Source organism: Aquarana catesbeiana, linkage group LG06 (genome assembly GCF_042186555.1).
Source record: "Aquarana catesbeiana isolate 2022-GZ linkage group LG06, ASM4218655v1, whole genome shotgun sequence".
In the NCBI taxonomy this organism is placed as follows: Eukaryota; Metazoa; Chordata; class Amphibia; order Anura; family Ranidae; genus Aquarana; species Aquarana catesbeiana.
The window spans coordinates 293,241,297-293,267,185 of record NC_133329.1 but is presented as its reverse complement, the minus strand read 5'-3'; the positions used below and the strand labels follow the sequence as shown (position 1 = coordinate 293,267,185).

The window sequence follows — 25,889 nt, the reverse complement described above, 5'->3', positions numbered from 1 at the left end:
GAGGTGAGATGATGACATTGATCAATGTTGCCTGGATGTCTGCGCTTGAATGGTGACTGTTCTGGCTTTTAGCAGGCTCCCTCCATCTTGAGGACCTTGCAGGGCTGTATAGAGCTTGTTCCAGGCATATTTGACATACTAGCTTGGCAGGCAAAGACTTTCCACCACAAATGCAGTGACTATTAGGGCTGGTAACTTGTGATGTTTGTAAATGGGGAGCAATGATAATGAGGGGTGAGAAGATGACCTTAATCAACATTGCTTGGATGTCTGTTCCTAGATGGTGACTTGTCTTGACCTTCAGAAGGCTCCCTCCATCTTGTGGTCCTTGCAGGACTATAGATATTGTCTATCTTTTTCTCAATCTTCACTACTTACCTAATCCCTATACCTTAAAAGCAAAGGGTGGTCTGACTGGACAGCATTCCCCATAGAAACAGAGTAAAACAGTAGATTGAAATGAAAAACAGCATAAGACTAAGTCTCCACTACTGCGACCTGAAAGTCGCATGATTTTACCGCAAATTTGATGCGACTTGAAGCAATGCCTGTGTATTCTTGAGGTCTATGGACACAGATATGAACGGTACTCATTGGAAATCATGGGGTACGACTTGTCATGCGACTTTACAGTGACAAGTCGCACTAGTGGAAACTGAGCCCAACACAGTGATCCAGAGCAAACATTGAGAAGGAGATAGGAAGAGCCCAGGTGAATGCCATAAAGAGCACAATGATCCTAGAGCAACACTGAGAAGGAGATAGAAAAGCCCAGGTGAATGCCATAAAAAGGGAAAACACTCCTGCAAAACAAATAATGACCACATAAGCATCCAGCATGCATGAGTAGAGCGCTCCACCATTTGTTGCCCAAAAATGCAATAAAACCAATTAAAACTCACGTTTGCCATTAGTGAAGAGATCAGTGCCTGAGCACGCTCAGATCGCCCTCTAGCCAGGAAACTGGTCACAGAGGCCGCATCACTTCCTGCCTCTCATGTTCAGAGTGTACTTGCACTGCTGCCGCCATCTTGGAAATGGCAAGCGCCCATAACACAGAGAAAAGAAGTAAAAGCATATCGAAAGCAAAGGGAAACGCTGTCACTTACGTTAAAGCTTGTTTAAAGCTATCTTTCTGAGAACCCTGCACCACCAGAATGGGGCTCCAACCATATACAGTATCTCACAAAAGTGGAGTATACCCCTCACATTTTTGTAAATATTTTATTATATCTTTTCATGTGACAACACTGAAGAAATGACACTTTGCTACAATGTAAAGTAGTGAGTGTACAGCTTGTATAACAGTGTAAATTTGCTGTCCCCTCAAAATAACTCAACACACAGCCATTTTTGTCGAAACCGCTGGCAACAAAAGTGAGAACACCCCTAAGTGAAAATGTCCAAATTGGGTCTAATTAGCCATTTTCCCTCCCCGGTGTCATGTGACTCATTAGTGTTACAAGGTCTCAGCTGTGAATGGGGAGCAGGTGTGTTAAATTTGGTGTTATCGCTCTAACTCTCTTATACTGATCACTGGAAGTTCAACATGGCACCTCATGACAAAGAACTCTCTGAGGATCTGAAAAAAAGAATTGTTGCTCTACATAATGATGGCCTAGGCTATAAGAAGAATGCCAAGACCCTGAAACTGAGCTGCAGCGGTGACCAAGACCATACAGTGGTTTAACAGGACAGGTTCACTCAGAACAGGCCTCGCCATGGTCGATCAAAGAAGTTGAGTGCACATGCTCAGCGTCATATCCAGAGGTTGTCTTTGGAAAATAGATGTATGAGTGCTGCCAGCATTGCTGCAGAGTTTGAAGGGATGGGGGGGGGGGGTCAGCCTGTCAGTGCTCAGACCATACCCTGCACACTGCATCAGTCTGCATGGCTGTTGTTCCAGCAGGAAGCCTCTTCTGCACAAGAAAGTCAGTCCGCAGTATGCTGAAGACAAGCAGACTAAGGACATGTATTACTGGAACCATTTCCTTTGGGTCTAATGAGAATAAGATAAACTTATTTGGTTCAGATGGTGTCAAGCATGTGTGGTGGCAACCAGGTGAGGAGTACAAAGACAAGTATGTCTTGCCTACAGTCAAGCATGGTGGTGGAGTGTCATGGTCTGGGGCTGCATGCGTGCTGCCAGCACTGGGGAGCTACAGTTCATTCAGGGAACCATGAATGCCAACATGCACTGTGACATACTGAAGCCGAGCATGATCCCCTCCCTTCGGAGACTGAGCCACAGGGAAGTATTCCAGCATGATAATGACCCCAAACACACCCCCAAGATGACCACTGCCTTGCTAAAGAAGCTGAGGGTAAAGGTGATGGACTGGCCAAGCATGTCTCCAGACCTAAACCCTATTGAGCATATGTGGGGCATCCTCAAACAGAAGGTTCAGGAGCACAAGGTCTCTAACATCCACCAGCTCCATGATGTTGTCATGGAGGAATCGAAGAGGACTCCAGTGGAAACCTGTGAAGCTCTGGTGAACTCCATGCCCAAGAGGGTTAAGGCAGTGCTTGAAAATAATGATGGCCACACAAAATATTGACACTTTGGGCCCAATTTGGACATTTTCACTTAGGGGTGTACTCGCTTTTGTTGCCAGCGGATTAGACATTAATGGCTGTGTGTTGAGTTATTTTGAGAGGACAGCAAATTTACACTGTTATACAAGCTGTACACTCATGAGGGGTGTACTCCACTTTTGTGAGATACTGTAGCTCATTTAGAGACAGTAGAGGAAGGACTTCCACCCAGGAGAGGCTAAAATATGCCCCCAGACCACCAGAATGGGGCTCCAACCATATAGCTCATTTAGAGACTGTACAGGAAGGACTTCCACCCAAGAGAGGCTTAACCTGGCTGGGGCGACAAACGGTAAGGGATACCTCGCAATTCCAGTCCTGATCAGGTGAGAGAAAAAAAGGAGAATGCTGTGAGCTGGGTCTGCCTTTGATTTATAGTTAACCAGTCCTATCAGGTTGTGGGGGCAGAGTCACAACCCATTGTATGCTGCCATGACGCACCAGGAAAAAAGATTACATGTTTGCGAGCTTATCTCTTGCAAAAGTACAGGACTCTCTCTTGATTTCATTCCCCTGCACAGTAGCACCTAGGACTGGAATAAGGAACACCAACATTGTAAACTAGTCATGCTGTATTGTACTGAATAGTACTGTCTGTTTAAAAATCATTTTAGGCATGGCTTATATTATACATAGTGCTTAATAAATATATATTATATACGCACATACCTTTACACACATACATACAGTAAATACATGCATACACACACACTGCTTATATCATACAGAATGCTTTGCTTTGGACAGGGTGGAGTGTGTGACCCCACATCTCCGCCTTTGTCCAATTTACTTTGTACTCCTTCAGAAAATGCAAAATATTCTTTAAATAGTGCCTTTACATAGCAGCCGACCTCCTGTGCTTAGTAAGGAGGAGTTCAACCACTCGGCAATGCGGCATAGGACCCAGAAGCAAGTGGAGATCACGATGTACTGGTGTTTACTCCAGCGATTTCCAGCTTTCAGGGGGACTGACCAAGTATAGTATATACATGGTTACAATGTAACCAAGTATAATATACCCATGCCCGGAATTATTCTTTAAGCACTAAGAGCTTCCAGAGAGAATGAGAGAGCAGAGTGAAGTCTGCGTCTGCTCCTTTGTTGTCCAATAACAACAGCTGATCTCTGCCCAGGCTGTGTTGCTCAGCTGGAGTATATGTGAAGGTTCCAAAGAATGCAGGACCTGGCTGTGCTGTCTGCATCATAAGACTGGCTCAACATAGTTACTAATCAGTTGATTTGGGAAAACCACTACCTTGCCTGGAGTTTGATGTTCTTACACAAGGGCATGTAACTTATTTGGAACTCAACAACAGGTTATAAGCTGTGAAAAAATGGAAGCAGATCTTTAACCAATTGCAATCAGATACAGAACAGCTAGGATGGAAGATTTAGCATTGCGATTACTTCACATCACAATTAAGTAATGTACAACTTGATGATTCAGGAAACGGAAAATGCTAGAACAGGGTTTCCCAAATCTGTTCCCTGATCAAGAATACAGGTTTTGTAGGTTATCTACCTACATACATGTGGACTATAGAAACCTGGGGACAAACCCCTCTGTGCCCCCAGAAACAAAGGGAGGATGGACTATCTCGGTACCCAAACATTTACAATAGCATAATAATAAAAAATTAGTTTTTATTGATACAAAATATTAAAAGTAACATGTATCCACGTACATGAATAAAAGCAACAATACCATCTTCAAATCATTTGTTATTGAACTAAAAAGAACAATTTCTACTGGTAATCCCCCCCACCTCATGGTATTTCACTCCCTCCTGCTTTATCTCAAGTCAGTCTATGATGATTGAATACACTTAAAGTGTTTGTTAAGGTAAAAAAAAATCTGCTATAGTTCCCACTGATATATAACACTAAGCTCCCCAGTGGATGTCATTTATGAAAATATGCTGTATAATAGCTTACTTCAGAGCGCCATTCGGCTCTCAGATGACTGCCCGCTGCTCTGCTCTCCCGATGAGATTGCCGAGAGGCAATGGCGGCGGCAGCACCTGACGGAAACATCAGCTGCGTTGCCGACATCGCTGGACTCTAGGATAGGCAAATGTCCTATTATTAAAAGTCAGCAGCTGCAGTATTTGTAGCTGTTGGCTTTTAATTTTTGCAGGGATGGGCGGACCTCCTCTTTTAGTGCTGCAAGCTGGAGACTGAATTTACTCTGGATCAGAAATGCCGATACACTATTCCTAACGCACACATTCCTGTAAAAGTGGCTGTATAAAACTGGGTGCTCAAGCGAACAAATTACCATAATTTTAAAGTTTTTTTGTTGCATGGGTTAGATGTGCTGTTTAGTGAAATGCATCAATTTCATAGTATTGTTAATAATCTATAGACAGGCATAGGTGGTTGGCCAAGGTAATTGCAAATACTTAACAGACTTAATCATACTATGGCTATAATTCTGACAAAAATCATCTGCACATAATCTATGCCTGTTATTCCATATACGTTTACAAATTTTATCATGAAGAATCAGGCTACCCACTGACTGCAATCCTATATGTAAAAAAGGCAAAAACAGGTACATTAATTTAAAACACAGTTCTTTAGTAAACTGAATTTCATTCAGTTAGGCCTCTTTCACATGAGCGGACTGATCTGGTCTACCCCTCTGTATTTCGGACCACCCAAAGTTCTCTATGGGGGAGACGGATGTAAATGGACATGTTCGTTTACACATGCCTACATCCGATCCGGTCTGCCAAAAACTTCCCCAGCCAACTAGCGGATTGAATTGGATGACAGTCGGATGGAAATGGACAGGAAGACCGTTTCCATCTGACCACCCCATAGAGTACAGCGGGCTGTGTCCGTGTCTACGAACCTGTCATCCGCCTGCTCAGTGGGGGATCAGCAGGCAGATCCCTTTGACGGAGACTCCCCCCAAGTGTGAAAGGGGCTTTAGGGCTTCGATCTACTGTAAATTACAACGTCTATATTATATTCAGTAGGCTTTAGTTACCAGTATCCAATTCTTCAGAGAAACCAGACATAAATACAAGCTTTACTAAAATAATCCAAAAGAAACTACTAAAAGTATTCATATTTGAGTCAGCTGAGGCTCAAAGTAGCTTCATGCATTCATCCACTTTTCCACAGTTTAATACTTACTTCAAATTCCACCATCCTCTTCTCTGCCAAATCTGACTTGTTGCCAGCCAAAGCAATCACGATATTAGGACTTGCCTGCCGTTGTAACTCTTTTACCCATGCCTTTGCACGATCAAATGTTTCCTGTGTACAATAAAGTAAAAGAACATCTAAACATTGTGTATTCAGTAGAATTGTTTCAAACATTGTATTCAACACTATCATGTCATAATACCATATATAGTTACATAGTAGGTGAGGTTGAAAAAAAAGACACAAGTCCAACCTATGTGTGTGATTATATGTCAGTATTACATTGTATATCCCTGTATGTTGCGGTCCTTCAGGTGCTTATCTAATAGTTTTTTGAAACTATCGATGCCCCCCCGCTGAGGCCACCGCCTGTGGAAGGGAAGTCTACATCCTTGCCGCTCTTACAGTAAAGAACCCTCTACGTATTTTAAGGTTAAACCTCTTTTCTTCTAATTTTAATGAGTGGCCACGTGTCTTGTTAAACTCCCTTCTGCGAAAACGTTTTATCCCTATTGTGGGGTCACTAGTATGGTATTTGTAAATTGAAATCATATCCCCTCTTAAGTGTCTCTTCTCCAGAGAGAATAAGTTCAGTGCTCACAACCTTTCTTCATAACCAATATCCTCCAGACCATTTATTAGCTTTGTTGCCCTTCTTTGTACTCGCTCCATTTCCAGTACATCCTTCCTGAGGACTGGTGCCCAGAACTGGACAGCATACTCCAGGTGCAGCCGGACCAGAGTATTGTAGAGTGGGAAAATTATCGCTTTATCCCTGGAATTAATCCCTTTTTTAATGCAACCCGTTTACTCGGCTGCCAATGGCGCCGAATTAAAAAAAATACACAGTATTCAGAATCGTCGTTTTCAGCGATCTGAATACTTTGAAGTGTAAAGGAGGGACGGGGGGGTCTTTTAGACCCCCGATCCCTCCATAAAGAGTACCTGTCACCACCTATTACTGTCACAAGGGATGTTTACATTCCTTGTGACAGCAATAAAAGTAAAAAAAAAAAACATTTTTTTTTAAACACAATTTTTAAGTATAAAAATAAATAAAAACAATATAAAAAAAAAAAAATGTTAAAGCGCCCTCGTCCCCGCGAGCTCGCGCAGCGAAGAAAGCGCATACGGAAGTTGCGTGTGCATATGTAAACGGTGTTCAAATAACACATGTGAGGTATCGCCGCGATCATCAGAGCGAGAGCAATAATTCTAGCCCTAGACCTCCTCTGTAACTCTAACCTGGTAACTGTAAAAAAAAATTTAAAGCGTCGCCTATGGAAATTCATAGCTACCATAGTTTGTCGCCATTCCACGAGTGCGTGCAATTATAAAGCCTGACATGTTTGGTATCTATTTACTCGGCGTAACATCATCTTTCACATTATACAAAAAAATTGGGGTAACTTTACTGTTTGGATTTTTAAAAATTCGTGGAAGTGTCCCTTTTCCAAAAATTTGCGTTTAAAACACGCTGCACAAATACCGTGTGATATAAAATATTGCAACAATCTCCATTTTATTCTCTAGATTCTCTGCTAAAAAAATATATATAATGTTTGGGGGTTCTAAGTAATTTTCTAGCAAAAAATATGGATTTTAACTTGTAAACACCAAATTTCAAAAATAGGCTTAGTCATGAAAGGGTTAAACCTCATTTGCCATGTAGTTGCCCACCCTATTAATTTGTTCAGATCTTCTTGCAAGGTTTCCACATTCTGCAGAGTTATTGCCCTGCTTAGCTTCGTATCGTCTGCAAATACAGAGATTGAACTGTTTACCCCATCCTCCAGGTCGTTTATGAACAAATTAAATAGGATTGGTCCCAGCACAGAACCCTGTGGGATCCCACTACCCACCCCTGATCATTCCGAGTACTCCCCATTTATCACCACCCTCTGAACTCACCCTTGTAGCCAGTTTTCAATCCATGTCCGATAAAAGGTCCATGCCAACTGACCTTATTTTGTACAGTAAACATTTATGGGGAACTGTGTCAAATGCTTTTGCAAAATCCAGATACACCATGTCTATGGGCCTTCCTTTATCTAGATGGCAACTCACCTCCTCACACAAGGTTAATACATTGGTTTGGCAAGAACGATTCTTCATGAATCCATGCTGATTACTGCTAATGATACCGTTTTCATTACTAAAATCTTGTATATAATCCCTTATGCCCTCTAAGAGCTTGCATACTATTGATGTTAGGCTAACTGGTCTGTAATTCCCAGAGATGTATTTTGGGCCCTTTTTAAAATATCGGTGCTACATTGGCTTTTCTCTAATCTGCTGGTACCATTCCAGTCAGTAGACTGTCAGTAAAAATTAGGAACAATGGTCTGGCAATAACTTGAGTCCCGGTGATTTATTAATGTTAAGTTCCCAAGTCTAATCCTAATCCTGTCTGTTAGCCATGAGGATGCTTCCTGTGATGTGTCACGAGGATAAACACTGCAGTTTTGGTTACTGAAGCCCCCCAATTCCCTTGTGAAGACTGAGGAGAAGAATAAATTCAATACCTTCGCCATCTCCCCATCCTTTGTAATCAGATGTCCTTCCTCATTCTTTATGGGGCCAATATGGTCTGTCCTCCCTTTTTTTTTACTGTTTATATACTTAAAGAATTTCTTGGGATTTTTTTTTTATACTAGCCGCCCTAATTGCACCCTTACATTTCTTATTGCATTCTTTATAAAGTCTGAATGCTGAGGATGATCCCTCACAACCTTGTATTTTTGAAGGCCTTCTCTTTTGCTTTTATATGCATTTTTACATTGGAGTTAAGCCATCCAGGATGTTTGTTCGCTCTTTTAAATGTATTACCCAATGGGATGCACTGGCTAATGCCCTTATTTAATATGCTCTTAAAGCGAACCCATCTCTCCTCCATGTTCTTTGTTCCTAATGCTGGCCATACACTATACAAAAAATTGGCCGAACCCATTTTCAAAAAAACAAAAACGAACATTCGGCCATGAGCGCAAACGATGCCATCATGTAATAACCGATAAATCGTTCAGTGGACATAAATTAATGCATTTTTTGTTAATTTTTTTACATATACCTAGTGCAGACAGTTTGAACTGAAACACATTAACCTTTCAATTTATCATTCGTTCATCAGAAAATTTCCAAACTTGTCCTTCATTTTTCGGCTCAAAAACGTCCCAATGATTGATTTTGTGTCCATTAACTGGCCGAAAAACGAACAAACTGTCTAAATGACCGAATTTCGGCCGATTTTTCATATAGTGTATGGCCAACATTAGATTTTATCCCAATTTATATCTTTTAGCAAGGTTCGTAGTTTAGGGAAGTTGGCGCTTTTGAAATTCAGTGTCTTTGTATTTCCCTTATGTTTATGTTTCCTACTTGTGTGATTTATACTGAAGTCAACTGACCTGTGATGGCAAAATGATATACCTACACTGCAGGATGATGCCTGGGAGGAGGTCTTGGGTGTTCAGGTAACGAGTGTCATTTAAGACAAAAAAAGGGAAATTGGGACTTTAAATGAGGTGGTAGACTCATGTAGAAAACGTGGTTGGTTTTATTAGAGTAAAAAATTGTAAATGCATGTGAATGGTAAACATCATATGGAAAAATAGGTAATGAAGTGTTATCATATTAATACATATGCATACTGAATACAAATACAGATCAATAGTAACATTCATATACAGAAGTCAATGAGTGAATGTCATCATAATGTACGTATGCATAAAATAGTAACATCATATGAATAGATGTATACATAGTAAACACTTGGCACATATATATAGCATAGTCAATTCACGTGACAGCTGGCAGCTCGATAAATGATACACAGGTTAAAAATGAGTATGACATATCCTGATATTATGTTGGTAGGGCATGTAACTACATCCTTAAGGCCCGACGTGTTTCTGTGTGAAATACACTGATTCAGGGGCGGATGTTTAGAAGTGTCTATGAAAAATATATAAGTTATAGGAAATAATCCTGATATGAGTAAGTACAGCAGGTCAAGACATAGTAATGTCGTACACCCGAAGTACTTACATGTCTGTGAGTAGCGACGGTGTGCAGTGTGAGCAGAACCGGAGCCATGGGAATGGTCTGTCCCGGGAGCTGAGGTGATGGAACACCCCATAACCAAGGACTTGCACACGCAGAGACCCCCAAAAGAAACATAGACCCCTAGTGACCAAGGTGTGTCCAGTGGTGAAAAACAACAAAATTGATGAAGTGACCTAAAAAGGATAAATAAAGTGGCAATTAGTGGTGAAAGTAGGGCAATGGAAACAGAATAGGGAATCGATTTTATCCTATGTGAGAGGCGTATTGATAAGTGTGGCAGAAGAATAAAGTGGAATAATGGTGAATGGAGAAAACTCTATTTGACCTGCTTGCTACCTAAAGAGGGTCAATAAATTCCGGTGAGTTCTTGTGGATGAAGAGGTGGATGAACAGTGCAAAGGAGTGTGGTGGAAGCGCACTTTATTGATGAAAAAGACTGGAGCACGGCTGGGCATGGAGCACTTTAAGATACTGTATTTACTGAGCAAGGAGGACTTTTTTGAATATACTGTTTTCTGTATGAATGAAGTCTGTGCATTGGATCAATTATTGCACATATTCAGGCACTGTAAACTTTATTTAACTATTGTATATAGGTCACAATGGGTATTTTTTGGTAATTTTTCAATATTAAGCATAGGTATAGTTTGGTAACTTTGCACATTAAGAGGCGAGCCAGGTAGAGCAGGTAGGCTGTTGAGTCGTCCCTCAGTTGTACATCTGTAAGTTTGAACACAGGTCTAAAAAGGCTGCAGGACCTGGCATCTCCAAAATATATGAAGATACGTGCCTTGCTCGTTTTGGCATCTCTAACACAGAGGGGAGGATTGTGGGAAAATCCTGTGCAGGGACATTGGGACCCTGTACACAAGGGATACATTTTTAAGGGCTCTAGAGTTGGACTTTAAGCCGGAGGTGGGGAATGGTTAGCAGTTGCCATAATGTCTAAGTATGTACAGCATATCTACACAATATGACTCGCTTAATGCTGGGTGTGCTCTCCCCCCAGCAATGCAATGTGGTTCTAAAGTCAGTTTTCCTTCTATGCAATAAGATAAAAAACCTTCAGTGTGCAGCACCCCCCTCAGCCCCCCTAATACTTAACTGAGCCCCATCTTGATCCAGGGATGTTGCACCAGAGCCTCGGCTGCCCAGGACTCTCCCTTCCGATTGCCTGAGACGGTGATCCAATGAGGAGAGAGAGGGGCGGGGCTGAGCCGCAGCTCTGTATCTGAATGAACACACAGAGCAGTGGCTCGGCCCCACAACAAACACAGCAAGCGGTTTGCTGTAGGGCCACTCGGCAGGAAAAAGGGGCCAGGAGCTCCAGAAAAGGACCCGAGAAGAAGAGGATCTGGGCTGCTCTGTGCAAAACTATTTCACAGAGCAGGTAAGTATAGCATGTTTGTTATTTTTAAACAAAAAAATAATAATAATAATTTAAAGAGGAGGTCCAGCCCCCCCAGAAAAAAAACAAGCAGAGCTTCCCCTTTTGGGAGCCCTCACTTGATCCAGCGCTCTGTCCATCTGTAGTGGCTCTTTCCGCTCTCACAGGCTTTGCTGTGTCTATGGACAAAGGCAGCGTGGCTTGGGATTGAGCCCGCAGGTGTGTCACCATAGGAAGCGGCTTCCTATGGTGGCACACCAAGAAGAGGAGGAGCCAGGGGTGCTGGCAGGAGACCCCCAAAGAGGAGGATTAAGGCTGCCCTGTACAATTCTATTACATAGAATACAGGCAAGTATAACATAGGTTATATAATAAAAAAAAACACTAATGCCACGTACAGACGGACATTCCTTCAACAAAATCCTGGATTTATTTCCGACGAATGTTGGCTCAAACTTGTCTTGCATACACACGGTTGCACAAATGTTGTTGGAAATTCTGATCGCCAAGAACGCGGTGACGTACAACACGTACGACGAGCCGAGAAAAAAGAAGTTCAATAGCCAGTGTGGCTCTTCTACATTATTCAGAGCATGCATGGAATTTTGTGCGTCGGAATTGTGTACACACGTTTGGGATTTACAACAACGGATTTTGTTGTCAGAAAATTTAAGATCCAGCTCTCAAATTTTTGTTGTCGGAAATTCCGACAACAAATGTCCGATGGAGCCTACACACGGTTGGAATTTCTGACAACGAGCTCACATTGAACATTTGTTGTCGGAAATTCTGACTGTGTGTACGCGGCATTACACTTGCTTCAAAACATGGGTTCAGGCACGTTTTGTTAAAGCTCTCTGAATGCTAGTCAAATCTCCTGTCACTAAATAAAATGGTTAGCTTACAGTCCTGTTTACACCTGCTTTTTCTTGGTGCTTCGATGAGGCTTCAAGCGAGCTTTGCCATAGACTTCTATGGAGGCTTTGAAGACACTTTAAAGCACCACTGAAGCTGCATGGGGTATAATATGTGAAGCAAAGCCAAAGCAGGTGTAAACAGGACTGTAAGCTAACCATTTTATTTAGTTACAGGGGCTTTGGCTGGTGTTCAGAGAGCTTTAATAAAGCCTGTCCAAAGCCATGTTGAAGCCGAAGCAAGTGTAAATGAGCCCTTAACAGATTTGACGACAGCAGGTTGTGAAATCTGGATAGTTGAAGGATCTTTATCTCTTTTACAGCATACAAAGAGTGCTGTGGTTATTTTGTGGGAAGAAAAAAACCCTACAAGAGATTGTGCAATACATATGTGATATCCAGGGACGAACAGTAAAAACACGACACTGGCCCAATGTTACATCCTGGAAACTTTTAATAGAAAAACTGATAAAGTAACCAAAGTGAAAATGCTCAAACATGTTGAAATGTGGTCAGAAAGTAACTGGTAATCTAGACCAGCGTTTCTTAACCTTTTTTCAGTCGAGGCACCCTTTAAAATTACAGACAATCGCAAGGCACTCTTTAAAATTATGGATAGTCTCCAGACACCCCTTTCTAAAATGTAAAAAACAATTCTAATAGCTTTACATAATGCAGCAACATCCACACGTAAGACACCCAACACTAGAGGTGATTTATTCTTCCAAAGCAAATACACTTTTGCACATTGGTACTGACTATTCCAATGTTTCTCTTCACTCTCTCAATTTCTCTCCATCAGTCTGCTAATGTCGCCCCAGTGCTGAGGGAGATGGGCACAGGAGGGCCAAACAAGGATGCTGTGGAGGCAACAGACATGCTCCTTATTAACTGATGTCATTAGTTGTTAGGATGGCAGTGTCTAGAAAGGCTTTGTGTAACTAAAAGGCAGGCTTGACCCACCTGCTGGCTTGTAAACATTTTTTGAATGCATTTTTAGGCATTTTGCCAAGGCACCCCTGAAGAAATCTCAAGACACCCTGGTTGAAAAAGGCTGTTCTAGACCTCTGCCTGTGTGCAAGTATGCAAGGAGACTACACCCACACTAAAATGGAGAACCATCTAAAATTGCTTGGTCACTGGTAACAAAACACGTCACGCAAAATGTCTGCAGGCAGATCGTAGTTTAAAGCCTATAATAAAAAAGGAATATGCTCTTACCGGTTTGGTGATGTCAAATACCACAATGGCAGCCTGAGCTCCTCTATAGTACATGGGGGCGAGGCTGTGATATCGTTCCTGTCCTGCAGTGTCCCAGATTTCAAACTTTACAGTTGTATCATCCAGACACACAGATTGAGCCAAGAAGGCAGCTAAAGACAAAAAGGACAATAAAAAGGAAAGATTAATTCATTTATAACATATAAACCATCAAGTGATAAAAACAAGGCCAGCTGAAACCTTTTCCCCTCTACTGTTGGATAGAATGGAAAGTGTCCAGAACCTCAGAATTTTATTGTCACCTAGGTGTCTGTCGAGGAGTTTTCTGCAAACTTCTGGTCTCTTACACTGAGAAAAAGAATGAATGACATCTTCTCAAATCAATAAAGTACTGGTTTGGTAGAGGCTGTCTTTTAGGCCCCTTTCACACGGACGGATAGAATGGTGCTTTTAGCTGCGGATTTTCTAGTTTTCTACTGCAGCTAAAAGCACACAATGCTTTCCTATGGCCCCATTCACACACTGCGTTTAGCTGCAATTTAGTTACATGCGGATAGAAAAAATAGAATTGACTGCGTCCAGGAGCGATTTAGCGCAGCTATCTGCACATAACTGCAGGCAATCACAGTATACTATTTCTCCTGCGGATAGCAGCGGCAACAAGGAAAGAAAAGCAACAGGAAGCACATCAGAAATGGTAAGAATGTTCCAAACGCAGCTAAACGCAGCTGCATGTAAACGCAGGTAAACGCAAGTAATCTCACTGTACAAATGCAGCTGATCGCAGTTCCTGGAGTCTTGAATTTCACAGAAAATATTATATGTTTTTAACTGCGGCAGAACAGCCGTCCGTGTGAAAGGCGCCTCAAGGTTTGGGTAGGAAAACAACTTTAAACTTCAGCTCCAGAATAATTACCCCCCTTCCTGACAAGACCATTTTTTGCGATACGGTACTGCGTTACTTTAATTGACAATCGCGCAGTTATGAGACACTGTACTCAAATAACATTTTTGTCCTTTTTTCCCCCACAAATAGATCTTTCTTTCGGTGGTATTTGATCACCACTGCATTTCTTATTTTCTTGCACTATAAACTAAAAGGAGGGAGGGAAAAAAGTGGCGTTCGTAATGAAATAAGTGTCCATCAATTTAAACAACGTGTTCTCCGGTGTCAAGAAGTGTATCATAGGTGCAATATGAATCGCAGGAGTGGTCTGCCTATGTAAAGCGTCCATAGGTCAAAATAGAAGGAGCACATACGCTTACCAGAAAAGGTGGACACGTTCGCCGTATGGCTAAGTGTCATTCAGGCCTGTGGATCAGCCGATCCGGATGGGTGCTTGCGAAGAAGCGTGTGTGGCAGATTCAGATGGTTCCTTTCAAACGACCATAGGCAGCCTGGGGACTTCTGACGTTCAGGGTGTAGGTGCAATCACCTTCCCGGCGGGTGGGTGACTGGGAAGTGTGACTTTCACTCCGCCAGTGTGGGGACATAAAAAAAGGGGAGAAGACTCCACATAGTGCTTGAATCCATAAGAACGGGTTTATTGTAAATCGAAAAAAGCAGCAGGTACAAACATGAACAGCAACAACGGTAGTAAAAAGTGATCACAATTGGAATAAAAACAGTGTGGTACCAGAGGACAGATAGCTAATGGCAACCCGACATGTTTCGGACAAAGGGTCCTTCTACTGGGCATATAGCTTATCGTCAGGAAACACGCTTACATATAGACATAATACTAGTTTAAAATAAGTGTCAGCTGTGAACACCGCTGTAGAGCGGACTTCACAGCCAATAGGGGACCAGCAATGTGTAACCGTCCTGCATCACTGTCGCGCGTGACCTAACCGACCAATCACGGCTCCTCGTGCCAGGTCACATGTCAACGTCGTCCGGGGTGACATCATCACGCGCTGACCCATGTGCTCCAAGCCTCGATTCCATATCAGGAAGAGGCAAATACATGGTATGGGACGAAGTAACTCCACCCCTAGACCAGATGACAGTGTCATTGCACAATTGGGCCAGACGCTCGTATCCCGGCAGCTTCCTGTGTCACCGGAAGTGCCGGAAAAAGACGTGGATCACCAGAATCTCCTGTATTGATCGTGACACACTTACCAGTGATGCAGGACGGTTACACATTGCTGGTCCCCTATTGGCTGTGAAGTCCGCTCTACAGCGGTGTTCACAGCTGACACTTATTTTAAACTAGTATTATGTCTATATATGTAAGCGTGTTACCTGACGATAAGCTATATGCCCCAGTAGAAGGACCCTTTGTCCGAAACATGTCGGGTCGCCATTAGCTATCTGTCCTCTGGTACCACGCTGTTTTCCAATTGTGATCACTTTTTACTACCGTTGTTGCTGTTCATGTTTGTACCTGCTGCTTTTTTCGATTTACAATAAACCCGTTCTTATGGATTCAAGCACTATGTGGAGTCTTCTCCCCTTTTTTTATGTCCCCACACTGGCGGAGTGAAAGTCACACTTCCCAGTCACCCACCCGCCGGGAAGGTGATTGCACCTACACCCTGAACGTCAGAAGTCCCCAGGCTGCCTATGGTCGTTTGAAAGGAACCATCTGAATCTGCCACACACGCTTCTTCGCAAGCACCCATCCGGATCGGCTGATCCACAGGCCTGAATGACACTTAGCCATACGGCGAACGTGTCCACCTTTTCTGGTAAGCGTATGTGCTCCTTCTATTTTCACCTGTGGACGCTTTACATAGGAAGACCATTCCTGTGATTCATATTGCACCTATGATACACTTCTTGACACCGGAGAACACGTTGTTTAAATTGATGGACACTTATTTCATTACGAACTCCACTTTTTTCTTATGAGGTTTACCCCTTCCTCCTTTTCTCACATATGGCTTTTATGCCATCACATTGAAGGATTGGTTGTCACATACATGTATTGTGGTAGCTAATCTTTGTATTTGTGTTTAGCGCTGCATTTATATATATATATATATATATATATATATATATATATATATATATATATATATATATATATATATATATATACCTAGATTCTCTTCACATTGTTACTACACTGTTGATGCTGGCTGCTATTCCTATTATTTGCTTTTTATAGTAGCGCAACAATATTTTGTTTATTTTTATTAACTAAAAAAGGCAGACAATTTTGAAAAAAAAAAAAAAAAATCTTTTTTACGTTCCAGTATAAAACATACCTAATAAAAGAATGTAAACAAATTCATTTCTTCATCAAATTTAGGCTAATTTGTATTCAGTTACATATTTTTGGTAAAAAAAAAAATCAATATGTGTATATGGATTGGTTTGAGCAAAAGTTATAGTGTCTACAAACTATGGGATATTTTTATTAATTTAATTTTTTTTTTACTAGTAATGGCCGCAATCAGCGACTTATATCTAGACTGCGATATTGCGGTGGACACCTGACAGTTTTGGGGGATCAGTGCTAAAAAATATGCACAGTCACTGTACTGACACTGGCAGGGAAGGGGTTAACATCAGGGGAGATCAAAGGGTTAAATGTATGCCTAGGTTGTGCTTACTCACTGTGGGGGAGGTGCTTTGACTGGGGGAAGGCAAACATCCATGTTCCTGCTTTGCAAAAACACAGGATCAATACCTTCCCCTCTGACAAAACGGCGGTCTGCCTTGTTTACATAGGCAGATCGCCGTTCTGCCTGTGTCATCGGTGGGCGCTGGTGGAAGTGGAGTCCACGGTACACGCCGCTGGGCTCCCGTTGTGTATGCTCACAGCAGGAGCGGGTCGCTGGCAGTGCACGCGCCCCAGATCCAGAAATTTCAGCTCACGTACTAGGTATGTGATCTGGCACAGAGCAGTCGCCCTGCCACAGTAAATGTCCACAAGTGGTTAAGGAAACCCAATGATACCAACGCTTAACCACTTAAAGTTAGGGCCTATTTTTCAGACTTTGTGTTAACAAGTTAAAATCATTTTTTTTGCTAGAAAATTACTTAGAACCCCCAAACATTATATATATATTTTTTCTAACACCCTAGGGAATAAAATGGCGGTCATTGCAATACTTTGTCACACCGTATTTGCGCAGCGGTCTTACAAGTGCCCCTTTTTTTTTTAAAAATACACTTTTTTGAATGAAAAAATAAGACAACAGTAAAGTTAGCCTAATTTTTTTTCATATTGTGAAAGATAATGTTACGCCGAGTAAATTGATGCCCAACATGTCACGCTTCAAAATTGCGCCCGCTCGTGGAATGGCGACAAACTTTTAGCCTTAAAAATCTCCATAGGCGACATTTAAAAATGTCTACAGGTTACCATTTTTGAGTTACAGTGGAGGTCTGGGGATAGAATTATCACTCTCACTCTAACGATCGCAGAGATACCTCACACATGTGGTTTGAACATCGTTTTCATATACGGGCGCTACTCATGTATGCGTTCGCTTCTGCGCGTGAGCTCGGTGGGACGGGGTGCTTTAAAAAAAAATGTTTTTCTTATTTTTTCTTATTTATTTTACTTTTTATTTTGACACTGTCCTTTTTAAAAAAAAAAAAAAAAAAAAATTGGGTCACTTTTATTCCTATTACAAGAAATGTAAACATCCCTTGTAATAGAAAAAAGCATGACAGGACCTCTTAAATATGAGATCTGGGGTCAAAAAGACCTCAGATCTCATATTTACACTAAAATGCAATTAAAAAAAAAAAAAAAAAAATGTACTTTGGGAAAAAAAAAAAAAAAAAAAAAAAATTCTCCTTTAAGAGCACTGGGCGGAAGTGACTTTTGACCTCGCTTCCGCCCTCCAATGCAATGGAGCCGAGCGGGGGCCATCTTTCCCTCACTCGGCATCCAGGTAGTGAGGGGAGCGGACGCAATTGTCTCCGCCACTACCGACGGCTCTGGTAAGCGGCAGAGACGACCGGAACGTGGTGGGTGGGCACCTCCCCGCCACTGATAAAAGTGATCTTGCGGCGAATCTGCCGCAGAGACCACTTTTATATCTTAAAGAGAACCGCACGCCTTTCCTGAAAATACCGGGGTTATGGCAACTAGCTGCTGAATAGTATTTAGCGTTGCGTGAAGCGGTTAAAGTGCAAATGAATGTTCAGCTTTAACGGCTTCCCGACTGCTTTAACCCTTAAGACGGCTACAGTGCGGTCGTTCAGCGTTCATGGATGTCCTCCCAGAACCATGCCCCCTAAGGCGCGCACTCGGTGTGCTCTGTGATCGCTGTGTTCTTTGGACACAGCTGATTACAGATCGAGGTAAAGGGCCAATCACAGCAACACTTAACCATGTGATTAGCTGTGTCCAATCACAGCTGATCACATGTAAACAAACTTTCCATTTAATCGGCATTCCTTTCCTCACACCTTGTCACGGCATGACGAAAGAAGAGCCGGTAACTGGCAATTCTGACAGGGCACATTTACACTGATAATCAAGGCACGGATCATCAGTGCAGCCCCATCAGTGGCAATCAGTGCCGCCTCATCAGCGAAGGAGAAAAATTACTTATTTGCAACATTTTATAACAGAAACTAAGAAAAACATTTTTTTCATAATTTTCGGTTTTTAGTTTGTTTAGCAAAAAATAAGAAAAACCCAGTTGTGATTAAATACCACCAAAAGAAAGCTCTGTCTCAAACAAGTGATCAACATTTCATATGGGTGTAGTGTTGCATGACCGAGCAATTGTCTATCAGAGAGTGACAGCACTGAAAGCTGAAAATTGGCCTGGGCAGGAAGGGGGTGAAAGTGCCCGGTATTGAAGTGGTTTAATCAGCTAAATATATTACAGGTGCATCAAAACAAAAGGTGTGCAGTCTTGCAGTTTTTTCTTTAGGCAGCCACAGCTTGAGTGGAGAAGCCTGCACCATTCCAGCATACTGTGGAGAAGTACCCTGTTCTCTTTGCAGAAGCAGTGGATTTTTTTTTCCTTTTAAATTTCTTTTAGAGGTCTGGCACAACCCTGGTGAGCCAGACATAAAGCTTTGCAATCAGCAAAACTCCTAATTCTAACTCAGCAAGGGGTGTGTTGGACCTTTTTGGAGAAACCAATGTTTTAACACAAGAAGGGGTCCTTTTTAACAGACTGCTTGCAGGAGACAGGCTTTTCTACTCAGGCTGTGGCTGCTTTTTAAAGAAATCCAAGACTGCACACCTGTTTGGATGCATCAGTAATGTTTTTTTAAAGTTAAAGGGGTTGTAAAGGTAAACATTTTTTCACCTTAATGCATTCTATGCATTAAGGTGAAAAAACTACTAACAATACCACCGTCCCCAGCCCCCCCATTTTACTTACCTGACCCCTCGAAATTCGGCTGCTCGTTCACGTCCTCGATTCCGCTGCTCAGCCTGGCCGCTGATTGGCTACAGTGGATGGATTGGAAGCAGCGCAGCCATTGGCTCGCGCTGCTGTCAATCACATCCAATGACGCGGCGTGCTGGGGGGCGGGGCCGAGTGATACAGCGAGCGGCTATAGCCGCCGGCTGTATCACGGGAGCGCGCCCGCAATAACTAACCACCATGCGAGGGAGCTCGCATTAAGGTGGTTAATTATTGCGGGGAGGAGCTGAGATAGCCGCCGAGGGACCCCAGAAGAGCAGGTTCGGGGCCACTCTGTGCAGAACGAGCTGCACAGTGAAGGTAAGTATAACATGTTTGTTATTTTTAAAAAATAAAAAAAATACCTTTACAACCCCTTTAAGGTTCAGTTAGGCTTTAACCAGTTGCCGACCGCCGCACAAACATATACGTCCTCAGAGCGGCACGGGCAGGCAAAAGGACTTACAGGTACGTCCTTGCCTGCCCGCGGGTGGGGGGGGCCGATCGGACCCCCCCCGGTGCCTGCAGCGGTCGGCAAATCTCCCCCGGCGATCGGTGGTGAGGGGGAGGCCATCCATTCGTGCCCCCCCCCCCCGCGATCGCTCCCAGCCAATGGGATCATTTCCCTGCCTCTGTATTGTACACAGAGGCAGAGGAAATGATGTCATCTCTCCTCGGCTTGGTATTTTCCGTTCCAGCACCGAGGAGAGAAGACTGTACTGTGAGTTACACAAACACACACACACAGTAGAACATGCCAGGCACACAAAACACCCCGATCCCCCCCCGATCCCCCCCCAATCACCCCCCCCCTGTCACAAACTGACACCAAGCAGGTTTTTTTTTTTTTTTTTCTGATTACTGCATTGGTGTCAGTTTGTGACAGTTACAGTGTTAGGTCAGTGAGTGTTAGCCCCCTTTAGGTCTAGGGTACCCCCCCTAATAAAGTTTTAACCCCTTGATCACCCCCAGTCACCAGTGTCGCTAAGCGATCATTTTTCTGATCGCTGTATTAGTGTCACTGGTGACGCTAGTTAGGGAGGTAAATATTTAGGTTCGCCGTCAGCGTTTTATAGCGACAGGGACCCCCATATACTACCTAATAAATGTTTTAACCCCTTGATTGCCCCCTAGTTAACCCTTTCACCACTGATCACCGTATAAGAGTTACGGGTGACGCTGGTTAGTTCGTTTATTTTTTATAGTGTCAGGGCACCCGCCGTTTATTACCGAATAAAGGTTTAGCCCCCTGATCGCCCAGCGGTGATATGCGTCGCCCCAAGCAGCGTCAGATTAGCGCCAGTACCGCTAATACCCACGCACGCAGCATACGCCTCCCTTAGTGGTATAGTATCTGAACGGATCAATATCTGATCCGATCAGATCTATACTAGTGTCCCCAGCAGTTTAGGGTTCCCAAAAACGCAGTGTTAGCGGGATCAGTCCAGATACCTGCTAGCACCTGCGTTTTGCCCCTCCGCCCGGCCCAGCCCAGCCCAGCCCACCCAAGTGCAGTATCGATCACTGTCACTTACAAAACACTAAACGCATAACTGCAGCGTTCGCAGAGTCAGCCCTGATCCCTGCGATCGCTAACAGTTTTTTTGGTAGCGTTTTGGTGAACTGACAAGCACCAACCCCAGGCAGCGTCAGGTTAGTGCCAGTAGCGCTAACACCCACACACGCACCGTACACCTCCCTTAGTGGTATAGTATCTGAACGAATCAATATCTGATCCGATCAGATCTATACTAGCGTCCCCAGCAGTTTAGGGTTCCCAAAAACGCAGTGTTAGTGGGATCAGCCCAGATACCTGCTAGCACCTGCGTTTTGCCCCTCCGCCCGGCCCAGCCCAGCCCACCCAAGTGCAGTATCGATCGATCACTGACACTTACAAAACACTAAACACATAACTGCAGCGTTCGCAGAGTCAGGCCTGATCCCTGCAATCGCTAACAGTTTTTTTTGTAGCGTTTTGGTGAACTGGCAAGCACCAGTGGCCTAGTACACCCCGGTCGTAGTCAAACCAGCACTGCAGCAACACTTGGTGACGTGGCCAGTCCCATAAGTGCAGTTCAAGCTGGTGAGGTGGCAAGCACAAGTAGTGTCCAGCTGCCACCAAAAAGACAAACACAGGCCCGTCGTGCCCATAATGCCCTTCCTGCTGCATTCGCCAATCCTAATTGGGAACCCACCGCTTCTGCAGCGCCCGTACTTCCCCCATTCACATCCCCAACCAAATGCAGTCGGCTGCATGAGAGGCATTTTCTTTATGTCCTCCAGAGTACCCCTACCCAACGAACCCCCCCAAAAAAAGATGTTGTGTCTGCAGCAAGCGCGGATATAGGCGTGACACCCGCTATTATTGTCCCTCCTGTCCTGACAATCCTGGTCTTTGCATTGGTGAATGTTTTGAACGCTACCATACACTAGTTGAGTATTAGCATAGGGTACAGCATTGCACAGACTAGGCACACTTTCACAGGGTCTCCCAAGATGCCATCGCATTTTGAGAGACCCGAACCTGGAACCGGTTACAGTTATAAAAGTTACAGTTACAAAAAAAAGTGTAAAAAAAAAAAAAAAAAAAACACATACAAAAATATAAAATAAAAAAAAATAGTTGTCGTTTTATAGTTCTGTCTCTCTCTATTCTCTCTCTATTGTTCTGCTCTTTTTTACTGTATTCTATTCTGCAATGTTTTATCGTTATTATGTTTTATCATGTTTGCTTTTCAGGTATGCAATTTTTTATACTTTACCGTTTACTGTGCTTTATTGTTAACCATTTATTTGTCTTCAGGTACGCCATTCACGACTTTGAGTGGTTATACCAGAATGATGCCTGCAGGTTTAGGTATCATCTTGGTATCATTCTTTTCAGCCAGCGGTCGGCTTTCATGTAAAAGCAATCCTAGCGGCTAATTAGCCTCTAGACTGCTTTTACAAGCAGTGGGAGGGAATGCCCCCCCCCCCAACGTCTTCCGTGTTTTTCTCTGGCTCTCCTGTCTCAACAGGGAACCTGAAAATGCAGCCGGTGATTCAGCCAGCTGACCATAGAGCTGATCAGAGACCAGAGTGGCTCCAAACATCTCTATGGCCTAAGAAACCGGAAGCTACGAGCATTTTATGACTTAGATTTCGCCGGATGTAAACAGCGCCATTGGGAAATTGGGAAAGCATTTTATCACACCGATCTTGGTGTGGTCAGATGCTTTGAGGGCAGAGGAGAAATCTAGGGTCTAATAGACCCCAATTTTTTCAAAAAAGAGTACCTGTCACTACCTATTGCTATGATAGGGGATATTTACATTCCCTGAGATAACAATAAAAATGATTTAAAAAAAAAAAAAAAAATGAAAGGAACAGTTTAAAAATAAGATAAAAAAAAAAATAATAATAATAAAGAAAAAAAAAAAAAAAAAAAAGCAAAAAAAAAGCACCCCTGTCCCCCCTGCTCTCGCGCTAAGGCGAACGCAAGCGTCGGTCTGGCGTCAAATGTAAACAGCAATTGCACCATGCATGTGAGGTATCACCGCGAACGTCAGATCGAGGGCAGTAATTTTAGCAGTAGACCTCCTCTGTAAATCTAAAGTGGTAGCCTGTTAAGGCTTTTAAAGGCTTTTAAAAATGTATTTAGTTTGTCGCCACTGCACGTTTGTGCGCAATTTTAAAGCATGTCATGTTTGGTATCTATGTACTCGGCCTAAGATCATCTTTTTTATTTCATCAAACATTTGGGCAATATAGTGTGTTTTAGTGCATTAAAATTTAAAAAAGTGTGTTTTTTCCCCAAAAAATGCGTTTTAAAAATCGCTGCGCAAATACTGTGTGAAAAAAAAAAATTAAACACCCACCATTTTAATCTGTAGGGCATTTGCTTTAAAAAAAATATATAATGTTTGGGGGTTCAAAGTAATTTTCTTGCAAAAAAAAAATATTTTTTTATGTAATCAAAAAGTGTCAGAAAGGGCTTTGTCTTCAAGTGGTTAGAAGAGTGGGTGATGTGTGACATAAGCTTCTAAATGTTGTGCATAAAATGCCAGGACAGTTCAAAACCCCCCCAAATGACCCCATTTTGGAAAGTAGACACCCCAAGCTATTTGCTGAGAGGCATGTCGAGTCCATGGAATATTTTATATTTTGACACAAGTTGCGGGAAAGAGACAATTTTTTATTTATTTTTTTTTTTTTTTTGCGCAAAGTTGTCACTAAATGATATATTGCTCAAACATGCCATGGGAATATGTGAAATTACACCCCAAAATACATCCTGTTGCTTCTCCCGAGTACGGGGATACCACATGTGTGAGACTTTTTGGGAGCCTAGCCGCGTACGGGACCCCGAAAACCAAGCACCGCCTTCAGGCTTTCTAAGGCCGTAAATTTTTGATTTCACTCTTCACTGCCTATCACAGTTTCGGAGGCCATGGAATGCCCAGGTGGCAAAAAAACCCCCCAAATGACCCCATTTTGGAAAGTAGACACCCCAAGCTATTTGCTGAGAGGTATAGTGAGTATTTTGCAGACCTCACTTTTTGTCACAAAGTTTTGAAAATTGAAAAAAGAAAAAAAAAAAAATTTTTTTCTCGCCTTTCTTTATTTTCAAAAACAAATGAGAGCTGCAAAATACTCACCATGCCTCTCAGCAAATAGCTTGGGGTGTCTACTTTCCAAAATGGGGTCATTTGGGGGGGGTTTGTGCCACCTGGGCATTCCATGGCCTCCGAAACTGTGATAGGCAGTGAAGAGTGAAATCAAAAATTTACACCCTTAGAAATCCTGAAGGCGGTGATTGTTTTTTGGGGCCCCGTACGCGGCTAGGCTCCCAAAAAGTCCCACACATGTGGTATCCCCGTACTCAGGAGAAGTAGCTAAATGTATTTTGGGGTGCAATTCCACATATGCCCATGGCCTGTGTGAGCAATATATCATTTAGTGACAACTTTGTGCAAAAAAAAAAAAAAAAAAATTTGTCACTTTCCCGCAACTTGTGTCAAAATATAAAACATTCCATGGACTCAACATGCCTCAAAGCAAATAACTTGGGGTGTCTACTTTCCAAAATGGGGTCATTTGGGGGGGGTTTTATGCCATCTGGGCATTTTATGGCCTTCAAAACTGTGATAGGTAGTGAGGAGTAAAATCAAAAATGTACGCCCTTAGAAATCCTGAAGGCAGTGATTGGTTTTCGGGGCCCCGTACGCGGCTAGGCTCCCAAAAAGTCCCACACATGTGGTATTCCCATACTCAGGAGAAGCAGCTAAATGTATTTTGGGGTGCAATTCCACATATGCCCATGGCCTGTGTGAGCAATATATCATTTAGTGACAACTCTTTGTAATTTTTTTTTTTTTTTTTGTCATTATTCAATCACTTGGGACAAAAAAAAAAATGAATATTCAATGGGCTCAACATACCTCTCAGCAATTTCCTTGGGGTGTCTACTTTCCAAAATGGGGTCATTTGGGGGGGTTTTGTACTGCCCTGCCATTTTAGCACCTCAAGAAACGACATAGGCAGTCATAAATTAAAGGCTGTGTAAATTCCAGAAAATGTACCCTAGTTTGTAGGCGTTATAACTTTTGCGCAAACCAATAAATATACACTTATTGACATTTTTTTTACCAAAGACATGTGGCCGAATACATTTTGGCCTAAATGTATGACTAAAATTGAGTTTATTGGATTTTTTTTAGAACAAAAAGTAGAAAATATCATTTTTTTTTCAAAATTTTCGGTCTTTTTCCGTGTATAGCGCAAAAAATAAAAACGGCAGAGGTGATCAAATACCATCAAAAGAAAGCTCTATTTGTGGGAAGAAAAGAAACACAAATTTCGTTTGGGTACAGCATTGCATGACCGCGCAATTAGCAGTTAAAGCGACACAGTGCCAAATTGTAAAAAGTGCTCTGGTCAGGAAGGGGATAAATCCTTCCGGGGCTGAAGTGGTTAAAACTGGGTTTCAGATCAGACAATATGGATCACAAGATGTCCTTCAAATCCATGGGTAAGTCAGCAATTATGAAATTATTCTTTCACTGAATATGGGTATACTTATATAAAACACATTATATACTCAACCTTATTTCTGACATACATATACACATACAGTGTATTTAACATGATTGTAAACACTTTTTTCTTTACATTTAAATAATAAACATGTTATACTTACCTGCTCTGCACAATGATATCGCACAGAGCAGACTATT

General features: G+C 42.6%; 1 protein-coding gene across 2 annotated transcripts in view; it reads right to left on the bottom strand.

The window, feature by feature from the left end:
• Window positions 1-25,889, bottom strand: part of LOC141146825 (ras-related protein Rab-5B-like) — a 99,538-nt gene that overhangs the window by 13,616 nt on the left and 60,033 nt on the right. For both annotated transcript variants that reach the window (XM_073633453.1, XM_073633452.1), the window contains 2 exons: window positions 13,342-13,493; window positions 5,743-5,865 (listed from right to left, as the gene is read on the bottom strand). In XM_073633453.1, coding sequence (XP_073489554.1) covers window positions 5,743-5,865; window positions 13,342-13,493 — 275 coding nt within the window. The remainder of the gene's footprint in view (window positions 1-5,742; window positions 5,866-13,341; window positions 13,494-25,889) is intronic.